Source organism: Agelaius phoeniceus, chromosome 2, assembly GCF_051311805.1.
Source record: "Agelaius phoeniceus isolate bAgePho1 chromosome 2, bAgePho1.hap1, whole genome shotgun sequence".
NCBI classification, from domain to species: domain Eukaryota; kingdom Metazoa; phylum Chordata; class Aves; order Passeriformes; family Icteridae; genus Agelaius; species Agelaius phoeniceus.
The window spans coordinates 2,685,510-2,698,180 of NC_135266.1; the positions used below are offsets into that span (position 1 = coordinate 2,685,510).

General features: G+C 34.9%; 1 protein-coding gene across 7 annotated transcripts in view; it reads left to right on the plus strand.

Moving 5' to 3' along the window:
* The window catches only part of TTC3 (tetratricopeptide repeat domain 3), an 84,680-nt gene that overhangs the window by 63,243 nt on the left and 8,766 nt on the right, over positions 1-12,671 (plus strand). For all 7 annotated transcript variants that reach the window (XM_077193175.1, XM_054628425.2, XM_077193185.1 and 4 more), the window contains 11 exons: positions 1,024-1,287; positions 1,501-1,547; positions 3,451-3,507; positions 4,500-4,576; positions 4,679-4,828; positions 5,015-5,843; positions 7,064-7,129; positions 8,282-8,431; positions 10,509-10,648; positions 11,322-11,390; positions 11,674-11,770. In XM_077193175.1, the coding sequence (XP_077049290.1) occupies positions 1,024-1,287; positions 1,501-1,547; positions 3,451-3,507; positions 4,500-4,576; positions 4,679-4,828; positions 5,015-5,843; positions 7,064-7,129; positions 8,282-8,431; positions 10,509-10,648; positions 11,322-11,390; positions 11,674-11,770 (1,946 nt within the window). The remainder of the gene's footprint in view (positions 1-1,023; positions 1,288-1,500; positions 1,548-3,450; positions 3,508-4,499; positions 4,577-4,678; positions 4,829-5,014; positions 5,844-7,063; positions 7,130-8,281; positions 8,432-10,508; positions 10,649-11,321; positions 11,391-11,673; positions 11,771-12,671) is intronic.

A 12,671-nucleotide genomic window follows, 5' to 3' on the forward strand; every position in this document is an offset into this window, starting at 1 on the left:
TTAAATGCTGGTATTTGTAGCAATAATCTGGTTTTGGAGAGGAAATTATGGTGGGGTTTTGCCATGGAACTTGGAAATAATTTCATGTTGGTGCTGTGCAGTTTCCTGTTGGGTTTATAATGGAAAAAAAACCCTGGGATTTTGGGGTTGTTAATTTTGCTTTACCACATCCATGTCCTTCCAAGAATTCCTAGAATTCTTTGGAATTTTCTTTTCTTTTTTCTTTTCTTTTCTTTTCTTTTCTTTTCTTTTCTTTTCTTTTCTTTTCTTTCTTTTCTTTCTTTCTTTTCTTCTTTTCTTTTCTCTTTTCTTTCTTTTCTTTTCTTTCTTTTCTTTTCTTTTCTTTTCTTTTCTTTTCTTTTCTTTTCTTTCTTTTCTTTTCTTTTCTTTTCTTTTCTTTTCTTTTCTTTTCTTTTCTTTCTTTTTTCTTTTCTTTTCCTTGAAATTTCCTTTCCTTGAAATTCCTTTCCTTTCCTTTTCTTGAAATTTCTTTTCCTTTTCTTGAAATTTCCTTTCTTTCCTTTCCTTCTTCCTTTCCTTTCCTTTCCTTTCCTTTCCTTTCCTTTCCTTTCCTTTCTTTCCTTTCCTTTCCTTTCCTTTCCTTTCCTCTTTCCTTTCTTTCCTTTCTTCCTTTCTTTCCTCTTCCTTTCCTTTCCTTTCCTTTCCTTTCCTTTCCTTTCCTCTTTCCTTTCCTTTTCCTTTCCTTTCCTTTCCTTTCCTTCCCTTCCCTTCCCTTCCCTTCCCTTCCCTTCCCTTCCCTTCCCTTCCCTTCCCTTCCCTTCCCTTCCCTTTCATCCAAATCCTGTTGTAATTATGATACAAACAATAATTGCTGAGATTAGAATTTATATCAACCCCATTGCTCATTTTTTGTTTGCATTTCCAGGACACAAAAGCTCTCACACCACCTGTACATTGAATTTCTAGACCAAACTCTTGCCCTTTGAAGAGGAATATCCCATTTTAAGCATTGACAATTTAAAGCTGGAATGAAATATTTGGCCTTTTTTTCATCTTTTTCAGGTCTGACAGCTACACAAAACTTTCTCCTTCAATATGGCCAAGTTCTGCAAGAGCTTGACCTTTCTATTTTAACCCCCCTGTGGAACCAGAGATATGGCAGTAAATTTGATAACGTGGCAGCTGATGGTGAAAAGCAAGAAATTAGTGATTATTTTCTCACCCCTCCCCTAGAGAAATCCCGTTGTTTTATATGGCTTTTAGAAGAAAACAGAGAACATTTCCCAGAGCTCCACCAAGCTTTAGATGAATTCTTTGATAAAATGGGTGAGTAGCCAAAGGGAGCAAACATTTCCTGTAAAAATTGATTTTTATTGCGAGTTTTTAGCCTTAAAGTTGTGCAGCTGCAGGTTTGGAGCTGCTTTGGTGGTGTTGGATGAAGGAACAGAGCAATAATTCCTGTGATTTCACAGTTAAACTGTAAATTCATTAAAATATTGTTATTTCCATCAATCACCATGGATTTTATCCTTTCCACAGATGATCCAACCATTATATTAAAGAAGCAGGGAAATGAGAATTTATCAGTAAGTGAATTTTATTTCTGTTTAGCCTCAGCTCACAAAGAAAAGGAAATATTTTGCAGCCTGGTCCTTCAGCCTTATTGGAGATTTCATCTCTTGCTTTAGCTCCCTTTTCTTAAATGATTTGATATTTGAATTATTTCATAATAATTTTCCAAGTGTGCCTCATTCTGAATCACTTTTTGATTGGTGTCATCATTCAAATCCATCCTGATTGGCAGAAATAGAATTTGGATTTCAGTTAATTCTGTGTTTGAGGCAACCTCACTGAAGTTCTTGTCTGCAGTTAAATTTACCTTTACAAATCCAAGATTTACTTTTGATTCAGGATAAAGCTTTAGAGTTAATTAATGTACATATCAAGAAAATGCAGATTTTTTAATGTGCACGTTAATAAAATGCAGAATTTTTAATTTGCACTTTAATAGAATGAAGAATTTTAAATGTCCTCATTAATTAAATGCAGTTTTTAATGCACACATTAATAAAATTCAGAATTTTTAATGCGAACATTAATAAATGCAGTTTTAAATAAGAATAAAAATTCTGCATTAATAAAATGCAGATTTTTAAATTTACACATTAATAAAATGCAGAATTTTAAACGTGAACATTAATAAAATGCAGAATTTCAAATGGGAACATTTGAATTAATAAACTGCAGAATTTAACAATTAATTAACAATTAATAAAATGCAGAATTTTAAAGCGTACACTAATAAAATGAAGAACTTGAAATGTACATGTTAATGAAATGCAGAATTTTTAATGTACATGTTAATGAAATGCAGAATTTATGTACATGTTAATGAAATGCAGAATTTTTAATGTACATGTTAATGAAATGCAGGTTTTTTAAAAATCTACACAATTATTACATGCAGAATTTTAATGTACATGTTAATGAAATGCTGATTTTTAAAAAATCTACACATTAATTACATGCAGAATTTTTAATGTACACATAAATAAAATCCATATTTTTAAATGTACACATAAATAAAATGCAGATTTTTAAACGTGAACATTAATAAAATGCAGAATTTTAAATGTGAACATTAATAAAATGCAGAATTTTAAATGTGAACATTAACAAAATGCAGAATTTTAAACGTGAACATTAATAAAATGCAGAATTTTAAACGTGAACATTAATAAAATGCAGAATTTTAAATGTGAACATTAACAAAATGCAGAATTTTAAACATGAACATTAATAAAATGCAGAATTTTTAAGTGTACACTAATAAAATGAAGAACTTCAAATGTACATGCTAAGGAAAGGCAGAATTTTTAATGTACATCTTAAGGAAATGCAGGTTTTTTAAAATCTACACAATTATTACATGCAGAATTTTAAATGTACATGTTAATGAAATGCAGAATTTTTAATGTACATCTTAATGAAATGCAGGTTTTTTAAAATCTACACAATTATTACATGCAGAATTTAAATGTACATGTTAATGAAATGCTTATTATTAAAAAATCTACACATTAATTATATGCAGAATTTTAAATGTACATGTTAATGAAATGCAGAATTTTTAATGTACATCTTAAGGAAATGCAGATTTTTTTAAACTCTACACATTAATTACATGCAGAATTTTTAATGTACACATAAATAAAATCCATATTTTTTAATGTGCACATAAATAAAATGCAGATTTTTTTTTTTTTGCTTTTTCATTTCATGAATTGGGAAATCCAAGAATGAAATAAAAACCAGCACAAGAAAACTGCTTTGATTTCAGTGTTAAAATAACCTGTAATTATTCTGTTCTTGTGTAATCTCAATCCTCTTAGAGAATAATTCAAATTTCAGTTCCTTCATCTTTGTCTTTCTTGGAAAACTGAAGCAACATTTGCCAATCCTGTGCCTTCATTTTCTTTTCTGTTTCAGAATAATGAAATCAAAGTTAAAAACAAAAACAGGAAGAAGAATTTGAAAGATTCAAAGGTCAGTAACTTTGGGGGCTGCTGAAGCAGCTTTTACCAGGCAGGTGCCATTTATTTACTGCAAAAACCCACCTGAAAATTGAGATTTTCTTTGAATTTCTCCCATGTGGGTGGATGGGAGCTGTTTCTGTAAATATCTTGAGGAGATTCCTTACTCAAGTAGCTTTTCCTGAAGTAAAATTAGGCTGTTAAGATGTAAAGGATACAGTTTTGGTAACATTTGTCAGTATAAAAGCTATTTTAAAACTTGTTTATGACTGACTTTGGCTCTGACTGGAGGCTCCTTCCACTGGCTTCAATCTGAATTATTGCTGTGATTTTAATTTTCTATGTGGGAAGATGGGAATTCGGTTCAGAAACTCCATTTCATGCTCAGAAATGTTATTAATTATTCATTATTTTATAGATTTTATTGGAATATTATTCTGCCTGAATTTTCTGCTGCCTTTTGGAGGATTTTGCTTTATTGAAAACCTCATGCCCTCACCTCTTTGTCATTTTTAGTAAACTTCAGATTTTTTTCCTCAGGATTTATTTTTCTGACTAGGGTGCATTTATTTGTGGATTTTTAAATTATTTGATAATAAAAATAAAGACAACTAAAATGTGTGTAATGGTATAGACAGATATAATAATAATAACCAGAGTCACATGTGGAATTAGGGATAACTCCTGCTTGTGGTAAATTTGTTACAGCCTCAAATCTAAAAGAAAGTTTAATTAAATTTTGATGAAATTGGTAAAAAAAAGAGGGATTTGGGGCTGAATATCCCAAATACATTCTGAAGAATGAATTAATATCTTTAAATTAAGAATTAATTAAGCTGTGCCTTAGCACTGATAATTTTACCTGGAAATTTTGCAGTTCATAACGAACACGATGAATTTAAAGAACAAAATTCAGTGTAAATAAGTTAGTCCTGGTCTTTGCAGTGGATTATGTTACATGAGCTTTTGTCAGGTAAAAACTAAAAGAAATCTGTTTTTCATTAGTCTATTTTAGTATTATCCAGTGGAGTTAGTACAGCACCACGAGAAGAAGAGAAGATATTTATAGAAGAAAATAATTTGTGAGTATTTGGTTCTGCTTTTATTGCCCAAACTGCTGCAGAAGAATCCCTTAAAAACACCAAGGCTGGCTTCACTTGATTTTATTTTTTCTGATTTTTAAGGTACAGAGATTTTCCAAATGAAAATCCCTTTGTAATCCCTGAATATCTCCAGGAGCAACTGGAGGAATTCGAAGCCAACTATAATATTGCAAATAGTAACAATTATCAAATGAATAATAATCCAGATCCAATCTCTGAGAATTTATATGAGTGAGTATAAATTTCTGTATTTGGGAGCTTCAGGGGGTTGAATTTTACTTCGTAATTTTAATAATTTTTTGGATTAATTGGAATCCTGGTGGGTGTGGCGTGTCTGTGAAGGAATGGATTAAATGGATTAAAGGAATGGATGGAAAAACTTGAATTAATTATAATAATTCTGTTTTTTTTTTAAAGTTATTTCTCTCAAATCTTGGAAGAACATGGCCCTCTGGAAATTAATAATAAATTACTGGTTGGGGAATATGAAAACTTCCCTGAGGAGACTCGGAAGGTGGTGGAGGATGAAGGCGGCCTGGAGCCCTTCCTGCTGAGATCCCTTCGGTTCATCATGGTGGATAATCTGATTGGCCTGAGGAAACACTCGGTCCTTTTTGAAGGAAATCCAAGCAGAAATGAGAATAAAACTGAAAATCCACCTGGGGAATTGCAGGGGAGCCCTTCCCCCAGCAAGCTGCCCTTGAATCCCTATGCCCAGGAGTTCAGGCCTCTCTCGTACCCCGTGGACGCCCCTGTGGCAGCAGCTCCTGATTTACCAGATTATCACAGCCAGCAATATTTCCCCTACTCCTTCCCTGCTGGCAATCCTCTGGAAAATGCAAATATTGATTCCATGGAAAACCAGATTCCATTTTCAGGTGTTTTACTGAAGGGATTCGAGCCTGCAGGCCCCGCTGTGTTTTTACCTCAGAGCTCCTGGGGTTATCAGTATGGAATAGTGCCCCTGGCACAGGCTGGGTTCATTTATGCTGATCCTGCAGCTCCTCAGGAAAATCTGCACTCAGCAATTCCAGCTGGGAAATGCAGCCCTGGGCCTTTGGTGCCACCTGAAATCCAGGAGCACAAAGGCCCTTGGGGCCGCTTGGAGAACTTGGAGAAAAAGGATTCTGCTTTTCCAAATGGTTCAGATAAAGCTGAGGGTGATAAATGTGTTAAAAAGGAAAAAGGAAAGGAAAATAAAGCCGGGATGAAGAGCAATCCTCACACAAAGATGGTGGCTGTTCAGGTAAGGAGTGGGAAAATGCTGGGGAGGTTTTACAGCCTACATTGGATAGGATGGGCAGAGGGATGGAGCAGCTCTGCTGGGAGGAAAGGCTGGCACAGCTGGGATTGTTCACCTGCACAGGAGAAGCTTTGGGCTGAGCTCAGGGTGGCCTTGCAGGGCCTGCAGGAGCCCCAGGAAAGCTGGAGAGAGACAATTTCCAGGGGATGCAGGGACAGCACCCAGGGAATGGCTTCACACTGAAACATTACAGGTTCAGATCAGGTATTAGGAACAATTTCCTCCCTGGCAGGGTGGGCAGGGCTGGGATGGAATTCCACCCCTGGATCCCTGGCAGTGCCCAAGGCCAGGCTGGACACTGGGGACACTGGAGCAGCCTGGGACAGTGGGAGGTGTCCCTGCCATGGATGATTTTAGGGTCCCTTCCATGTATAATTAAGGTTTGCATCTCTTTTCTCTCCCTAGGAGATCCCTACTAAAATCCCTGTTGTATCCCTGGTGCAGAGCTCTCCCATTGTTGTGTTTTCATCCCAGACTTAGAGATTCCAGGCCCAGTTAATGAACTGAAATTAAACCTTTCCACGTGGCAGGGGTGGCACTGGCTGAGCCTTAATGTCCCTTCCCACCCAAACCCTTCCATGATTCCTGAGAGCTTTCAGTTTCTGTGGTTATTCACTTTTCCTTTGTAATTCTTCAGAGCTGCTCACTGAATTTCGTTGTTCCTGAGGTTTTTGCAGCTCTTTTTTCCCTGGGTATGACACAGGGAGCTGCTGCACAAAAGTTTCACCTTCACTTTAGAGATGAAGCAAAGTCATTCTGTGTTGTTATTTTTTTCCTTTTGTGATGAGTTCAGGGATTTATTTTCACTTGCACATTTGAGCATTTGGATTTGTGGAGTAGAGGAGGCTCAGGGGGTCCTTCTCACTCTCTAGGAGGGTGAGACACTTCCTGCAAATCTTCACTTTTCAGACTCTTAGAGCATGGCTTTGTTTAAAGACTCACAGAACTCCCTGGAATTGCCTGTGGTCAATGGAATCAGAGAAATTAAAAATAAATCCCTTTCAGAAACACCTCCCCAGTGCTTTCCTACAACATTTATGGGCCTGGAGTAGAGTTGGATTTGTAAGGACGAGGTACAAAAGCTGCAAACCAGAGCAGCTCATCTATGAACCAACAAGATTTTTAATCAAATTCTAATTTTCTTTTTTTTTTTTGTGTTCTAGGTAAATCAGGAAGTTGCTAATAGGGAAACCAATACTTTGCCTTTCCACCCATTTGAAAATCAACAAGTAAGTTCCCTCCATCCTGGTGTACATTTCTCATGAGGAAGGTTAAAGGAATGCTCAAAAACTGAATAGCCAAATGAAAGTTCTTCCAAAAAAACCAGGTTTTAACAGATATTTTGTATTTTGGGTTGTTTGGCTGTTGATGTTTTCTTGGAAACATCACCCAGCCTCACAAGGAAATGATTTTTGAGCTTTGCTCTGATATTTGATATTTGTTCTGATTGTTTTATGTTGAGTTTGTGAGGGGTCCCCAGGACCAAGGGGGAATTGAGAATCTGACTCCATGTTCTCAGAAGGCTGATATATATTATATTATATTATATTATATTATATTATATTATATTATATTATATTATATTATATTATATTATATTATATTATATTATATTATATTATATTATATTATATTATATTATATTATATTATATTATATTATATCATATCATATCATATCATATCATATCATATCATATCATATCATATCATATCATATCATATCATATCATATCATATCATATCATATCATATCATATCTTTGTTATATTTATTATATTATATTTATTATAGTATATTTATTATATTATCTTATATTTCTTATTTTTATTATATTTTTATCATATTTATTATATTTTTATCATATTTTATTATATTTTATATAATATATTATATGTTATATATTATATATTATATTATTATACTAAAACTGTACTAAAGGAAAAGGATACATCAGAAGGCTTAACAAGAATGATCATGAAAAACTCATGAGTGACTCCTCAGAGTCCAACACAGCTGATGGTGATTGGTCATTAAACCAATCAAATTAAACCAATCCAACAATCTCCAGACCACATTCCAAAACAGCAAAACACAGAGAAGCAATCAGATAATTCTTGTTTTCATTTCTCTCTGAGGCTTCTCAGCGTCCCAGGAGAAGAAATCCTGGGAGGAAAAGGTGACAGTGACAGTTTTATTCTGAGCTGTTCAGATGCCGAATGTTTGAGGTGTTTCCCCTCTCAAAACCCGGTTTTCAATATTCCATTTGGGCACAGGGGCAGTTCAGAGGCTGTTCAGGGCAGGTCTGTGCCCCCTGTGGCAGGAGATCACAGTGAGAAAGTGTCCCCTTGGCTCTGGTTTTTGTGCCTGCTTCCTTTGCAGGGCGATATTCTGCGTGCGGAGAAGGAGCACCAGGTGCTGCAGGAGCAGCTCCGAGAGGCACAGGAGAAGTTCAGGCAGTCTCAGAGCAGGAGCTTGGAGGAAATTGCTGCTCTGGAAGAGCTCCTGAGAAAAAGTATTGAAGAGACTGAGGTAAAGCTTTGCCCATGGTCAGGGCTGTGGAATCCTGGGGTCCCTGCAGTGTCCAAGTGTCCTCCCCTTCCCAGCCATTCCAGCATTCCCTGACTGGGGCTTTTTAACAGGAAGTAGGAATTTATTTTGTAGATAAAATGTAGTTCTTCTAATTTTTTGGGGGAAGAGTACTTATGGGTGTTGGTAAATTTGAATTGCTTGGTTAAAATGGGTGAGAAATCAGAGGGATGTTTGTTCTTGTGTCTAAGTGTACTTGTACTATGAACTGCTTTACTGAGGTGTGTTATATTGTTCATTGTTGATATCTTTATATCTATTGTTGATATAAACAAATATCAAAAATATTGATATAAACCTCCTCACCCCAGCCATTCCAGCATTCCCTGATTTGGGCTTTTTAACAGGAATTAGGAATTTACTTTGTAGATAAAATGTAGGTCTTCTAATTTTTGGGGGAAGAGTACTTATGGGTGTTAGTCAATTTGAATTGCTTGGTTAAAATGGGTGAGAAATCAGAGGGATGTTTGTTCTTGTGTCTAAGTGTACTTGCACTATAAACTCTTTTACTGAGGTGTGTTATATTGTTTATTGTTGATATCTTTATATCTATTATTGATATCTTTATATGTATTTTTGATATGTTTACATCTATTATTGATATGTTTTTGTCCTCCTCACCCCAGCCATTCCAGCATTCCCTGACTGATCCCTGATTTGGGATTTTTAACAGCAATTATCAATTTATTCTGTAGATATAAGGTAGTTCTTCTAATTCTTGGGAGAGTACTTATGGCTGTTAGCAAATCTGAATTGTTTGGTAAAAATGTGTGAGAAATCAGAGTGATGGTTTTGTGTTTTGTATAGTTGTAACATGAACTGTTTTACCAAGGTGTGTTATATTGTTTATTTTTGATCTGTTTATATCTATTGTTGGTATGTTTATATCTATTGTTGATATGTTTATATCTATTGTTGATATGTTTATATCTATTTCTATCTATTTTTGGTATGTTTTTGTCCTCCTCACCCCAGCCATTCCAGCATTCCCTGACTGATCCCTGATTTGGGATTTTCAACAGCAATTATCAATTTATTCTGTAGATAATAATATCCCTGATCCCTGATTTAGGATTTGTTACAGTAATTAGGAGTTTATTTTGTATAGATATAAGGTATCTAAGGTATTTTGTATAGATATAAGGTAGTTCTTCTAATTCTTGGGAGAGTACTTATGGCTGTTAGCAAATTTGAATTGTTTGGTAGAAATGTGTGAGAAATCAGAGTGATGGTTTTGTGTTTTGTACAGTTGTAACATGAACTGTTTTACCAAGGTGTGTTATATTGTTTATTTTTGATCTGTTTATATCTATTATTGATATGTTTATATCTATTTTGATATATTTATATCTATTGTTGATATGTTTATATCTAATTTTGGTATGTTTATCTCTATTGCTGATATGTTTTTGTCCTCCTCACCCCAGCCATTCCAGCATTCCCTGACTGATCCCTGACTTGGGATTTTTAACAGCAATTATCAATTTATTCTGTAGATAAAAATTAATATCCCTGATCCCTGATTTAGGATTTGTAACAGTAATTAGGAGTTTATTTTGTATAGATATAAGGTATCTAAGGTATTTTGTATAGATATAAGGTAGTTCTTCTAATTCTAATTCTTCTAATTCTTCTAAATTAATTAGTTTAATTCTTCTAATTAAACTAATTCTTCTAGTTCTTCTAATTTGAATTGTTTGGTTAAAATGGGTGAGAAATCAGAGTGATGTTTGTTTTCTATACTTGTAATATGAAACTGTTTTACTCAGATGTGTTGTTTATTATTGATATTTTTTATCTAAAGGATAGTAAGTCTTGGCTTAAAACCCTTAAAAGGTGTTTTTTATCTGTATCTTGTTTATTTATATTTATTGGCAATGCAATATCAAGAGTTACTGTTGGTTTGGGTTGAGTTCCTATTGCAGTATTTTAAGTTAGAGGCAAATATCCTCAGTCTGCTCCCAGTTTTATGTGAATGAGCCACAGTTTCCAGAGCTGCAGTTTTCCTTTCTGCCCTCAGGTGTCCCAGAATGAGCTGCATTGGTTCCACCAGGACTCAGAAGCACAAATGAAGAAATGGCAGCAGGAGAAGAAGGAAAACCGCGAGAATCTGAAAGCGCTGAGGGGCACGGCTAAAAAGCACTCGGAGAGCAATGAGAGGTAGGGCTGGGAGCACATTCACCCCCCTTTCCTGGCAGCCTGGAAGGCTCAGAACTCCCCAGGGAAATGGGGTCCTTGGCTGTGGAACCTGCCAGGCATTGCCTGCCTCTGTCAGGCTGGAATGGGGACACGGCCGCTTCCTTACTGGGAAGTTTTGGGAAATTGCAGGTAAACGTCTAAATCAGCTTTTGGGTAACTGGTGAAACTGATTCAGCAGTAATTCTCCTCATCAGATTTGACAATTCCTGCTGTATTTTAATGTCCTCTCTCAGTTTATAGAGCCCTGACTTTGGTCCTTGAATGCCTTTATCTTTAATAGTTTTATCTTTGTTTTATCTTATTTTAATGTTTTTTCTTTAAATAGTTTGGGCCAAACCTCTCCTGCAAAATCATCAGCCTGGTTTTATCCTAATCACTGCTTTATTAGCAATAAATTGAAATGTATTTAGAATAGAATCCATTTAAATGTATTTAAAATAGAATTTAGAATAGTTTGGCTTGGGAAGGACCTTAAAAACCATTTATTTCCACTCCTCCCACTGTCCCAGGGGCACTGCCAGGGCTGGGAATTCCATAATTCCTCAGGGATTGAACAGGATCTAAACCCTACAGATTGTTAAATTTGCCAATAAACTTTTCCACAATAAACTCAATGAATGTTTCATTCCTGTAGGTATTTGAAGGCCATTGATGAGAAGCAAAAGCAATATAATGCAAGTTTAAATACATTTCTGGAGACCAGGTAAAACTCATGTCCCTTCCAGCAATATTTCCATTTTTCTGCCTCACTTTGGGAAAGGCTTAGGGGGAAATCAGCACTTTAACCCAAATTTCTTCCTCTTAGTTTGCTTTTACTTGCCAGGAGTAAATATTAATATTTAGAATAAATAAAATCATACTCTCATATATTTCCCTTGATTGCATGACACTGAGTAGCTATAAAAAAACCCCTAAAATAGCATAAATTTTAAATACTGCTTTGCTGTGAGTGTTACTCAAATATTTCATTTCTTTTCCTTCCACAGTAATAAATTTGCCAGTGAGAAAGGCAAATTGGAAGAGCTGATCAAAAAAAGTCAAGATGACAGCCAGGAGTGTGAGAAAAGAGCTGTTAAAGCAGAGGTACCAAAAAACCCAAAAATATCCTTAAAAAAAACCTTTTATTTACAGCTGGGGTTGTGCTGATTGCAGGTGGGGAAATGATATCAAAGATTTGGGTTAAATATTGGAAATGCCAGGGGTGGAAATTCCACTTGAAAACTCCTCAGTGCAGGAACTCTTGTTTAAATTCTTATTAAAACCTGGTTTAAGGCTTTATCCCTTTTTTCTTGGGTTTTTTTTTTTAACTTGGTCTTGGTGGGGGTTTTTTCGTGTTTTTTGGGGGTTTTGGGGTTTTTTTTGTGGTTTATTTTGTTTGTTTGTTGTTTTGCTTTTGGTTTTTTTGGGTTTTTGTTTGTTTGTTTGTTTTTGGGGGGGTTGGAGTTTTTTTCTGATTTGTTTTTTGGGTTTTTTTTTTTGTTTTGGGGGTTTTTTTGTTTTTTGTTTTGTTTTCTGTTTGATTTTTTGGGTTTTTTTCTGTTTTGTTTTTTGGGGTTTTTTTTGTTTGTTTTGGGGTTTTTTTGGTTTTTGTTTTCTGTTTGGGTTTTTTGGGTTTTTTTTTTGTTTGGTTTTTTGTGGGTTTTTTTTGTTTGGTTTTGGTTTTTTGGGGGGTTTTTTTTGTTTGTTTGTTTTTGGGGGGTTGGGGTTTTTTTTCTGTTGTGTTTTTTGAGGTTTTTTTTTTTGGTTTTGGGTGTATTTTTGGTTTTTTGTTTTGTTTTCTGTTTGGGTTTTTTGGGGTTTTTTCTGTTTTGTTTTTTTGGGGTTTTTTTTTGGTTTTGGGTGTATTTTTGGTTTTTTGTTTTGTTTTCTGTTTGGGTTTTTTGGGGTTTTTTCTGTTTTGTTTTTTGGGGTTTTTTTTGTTTGTTTTGGGGTTTTTTTGGTTTTTGTTTTCTGTTTGGGTTTTTTGTGGGTTTTTTTGTTTGGT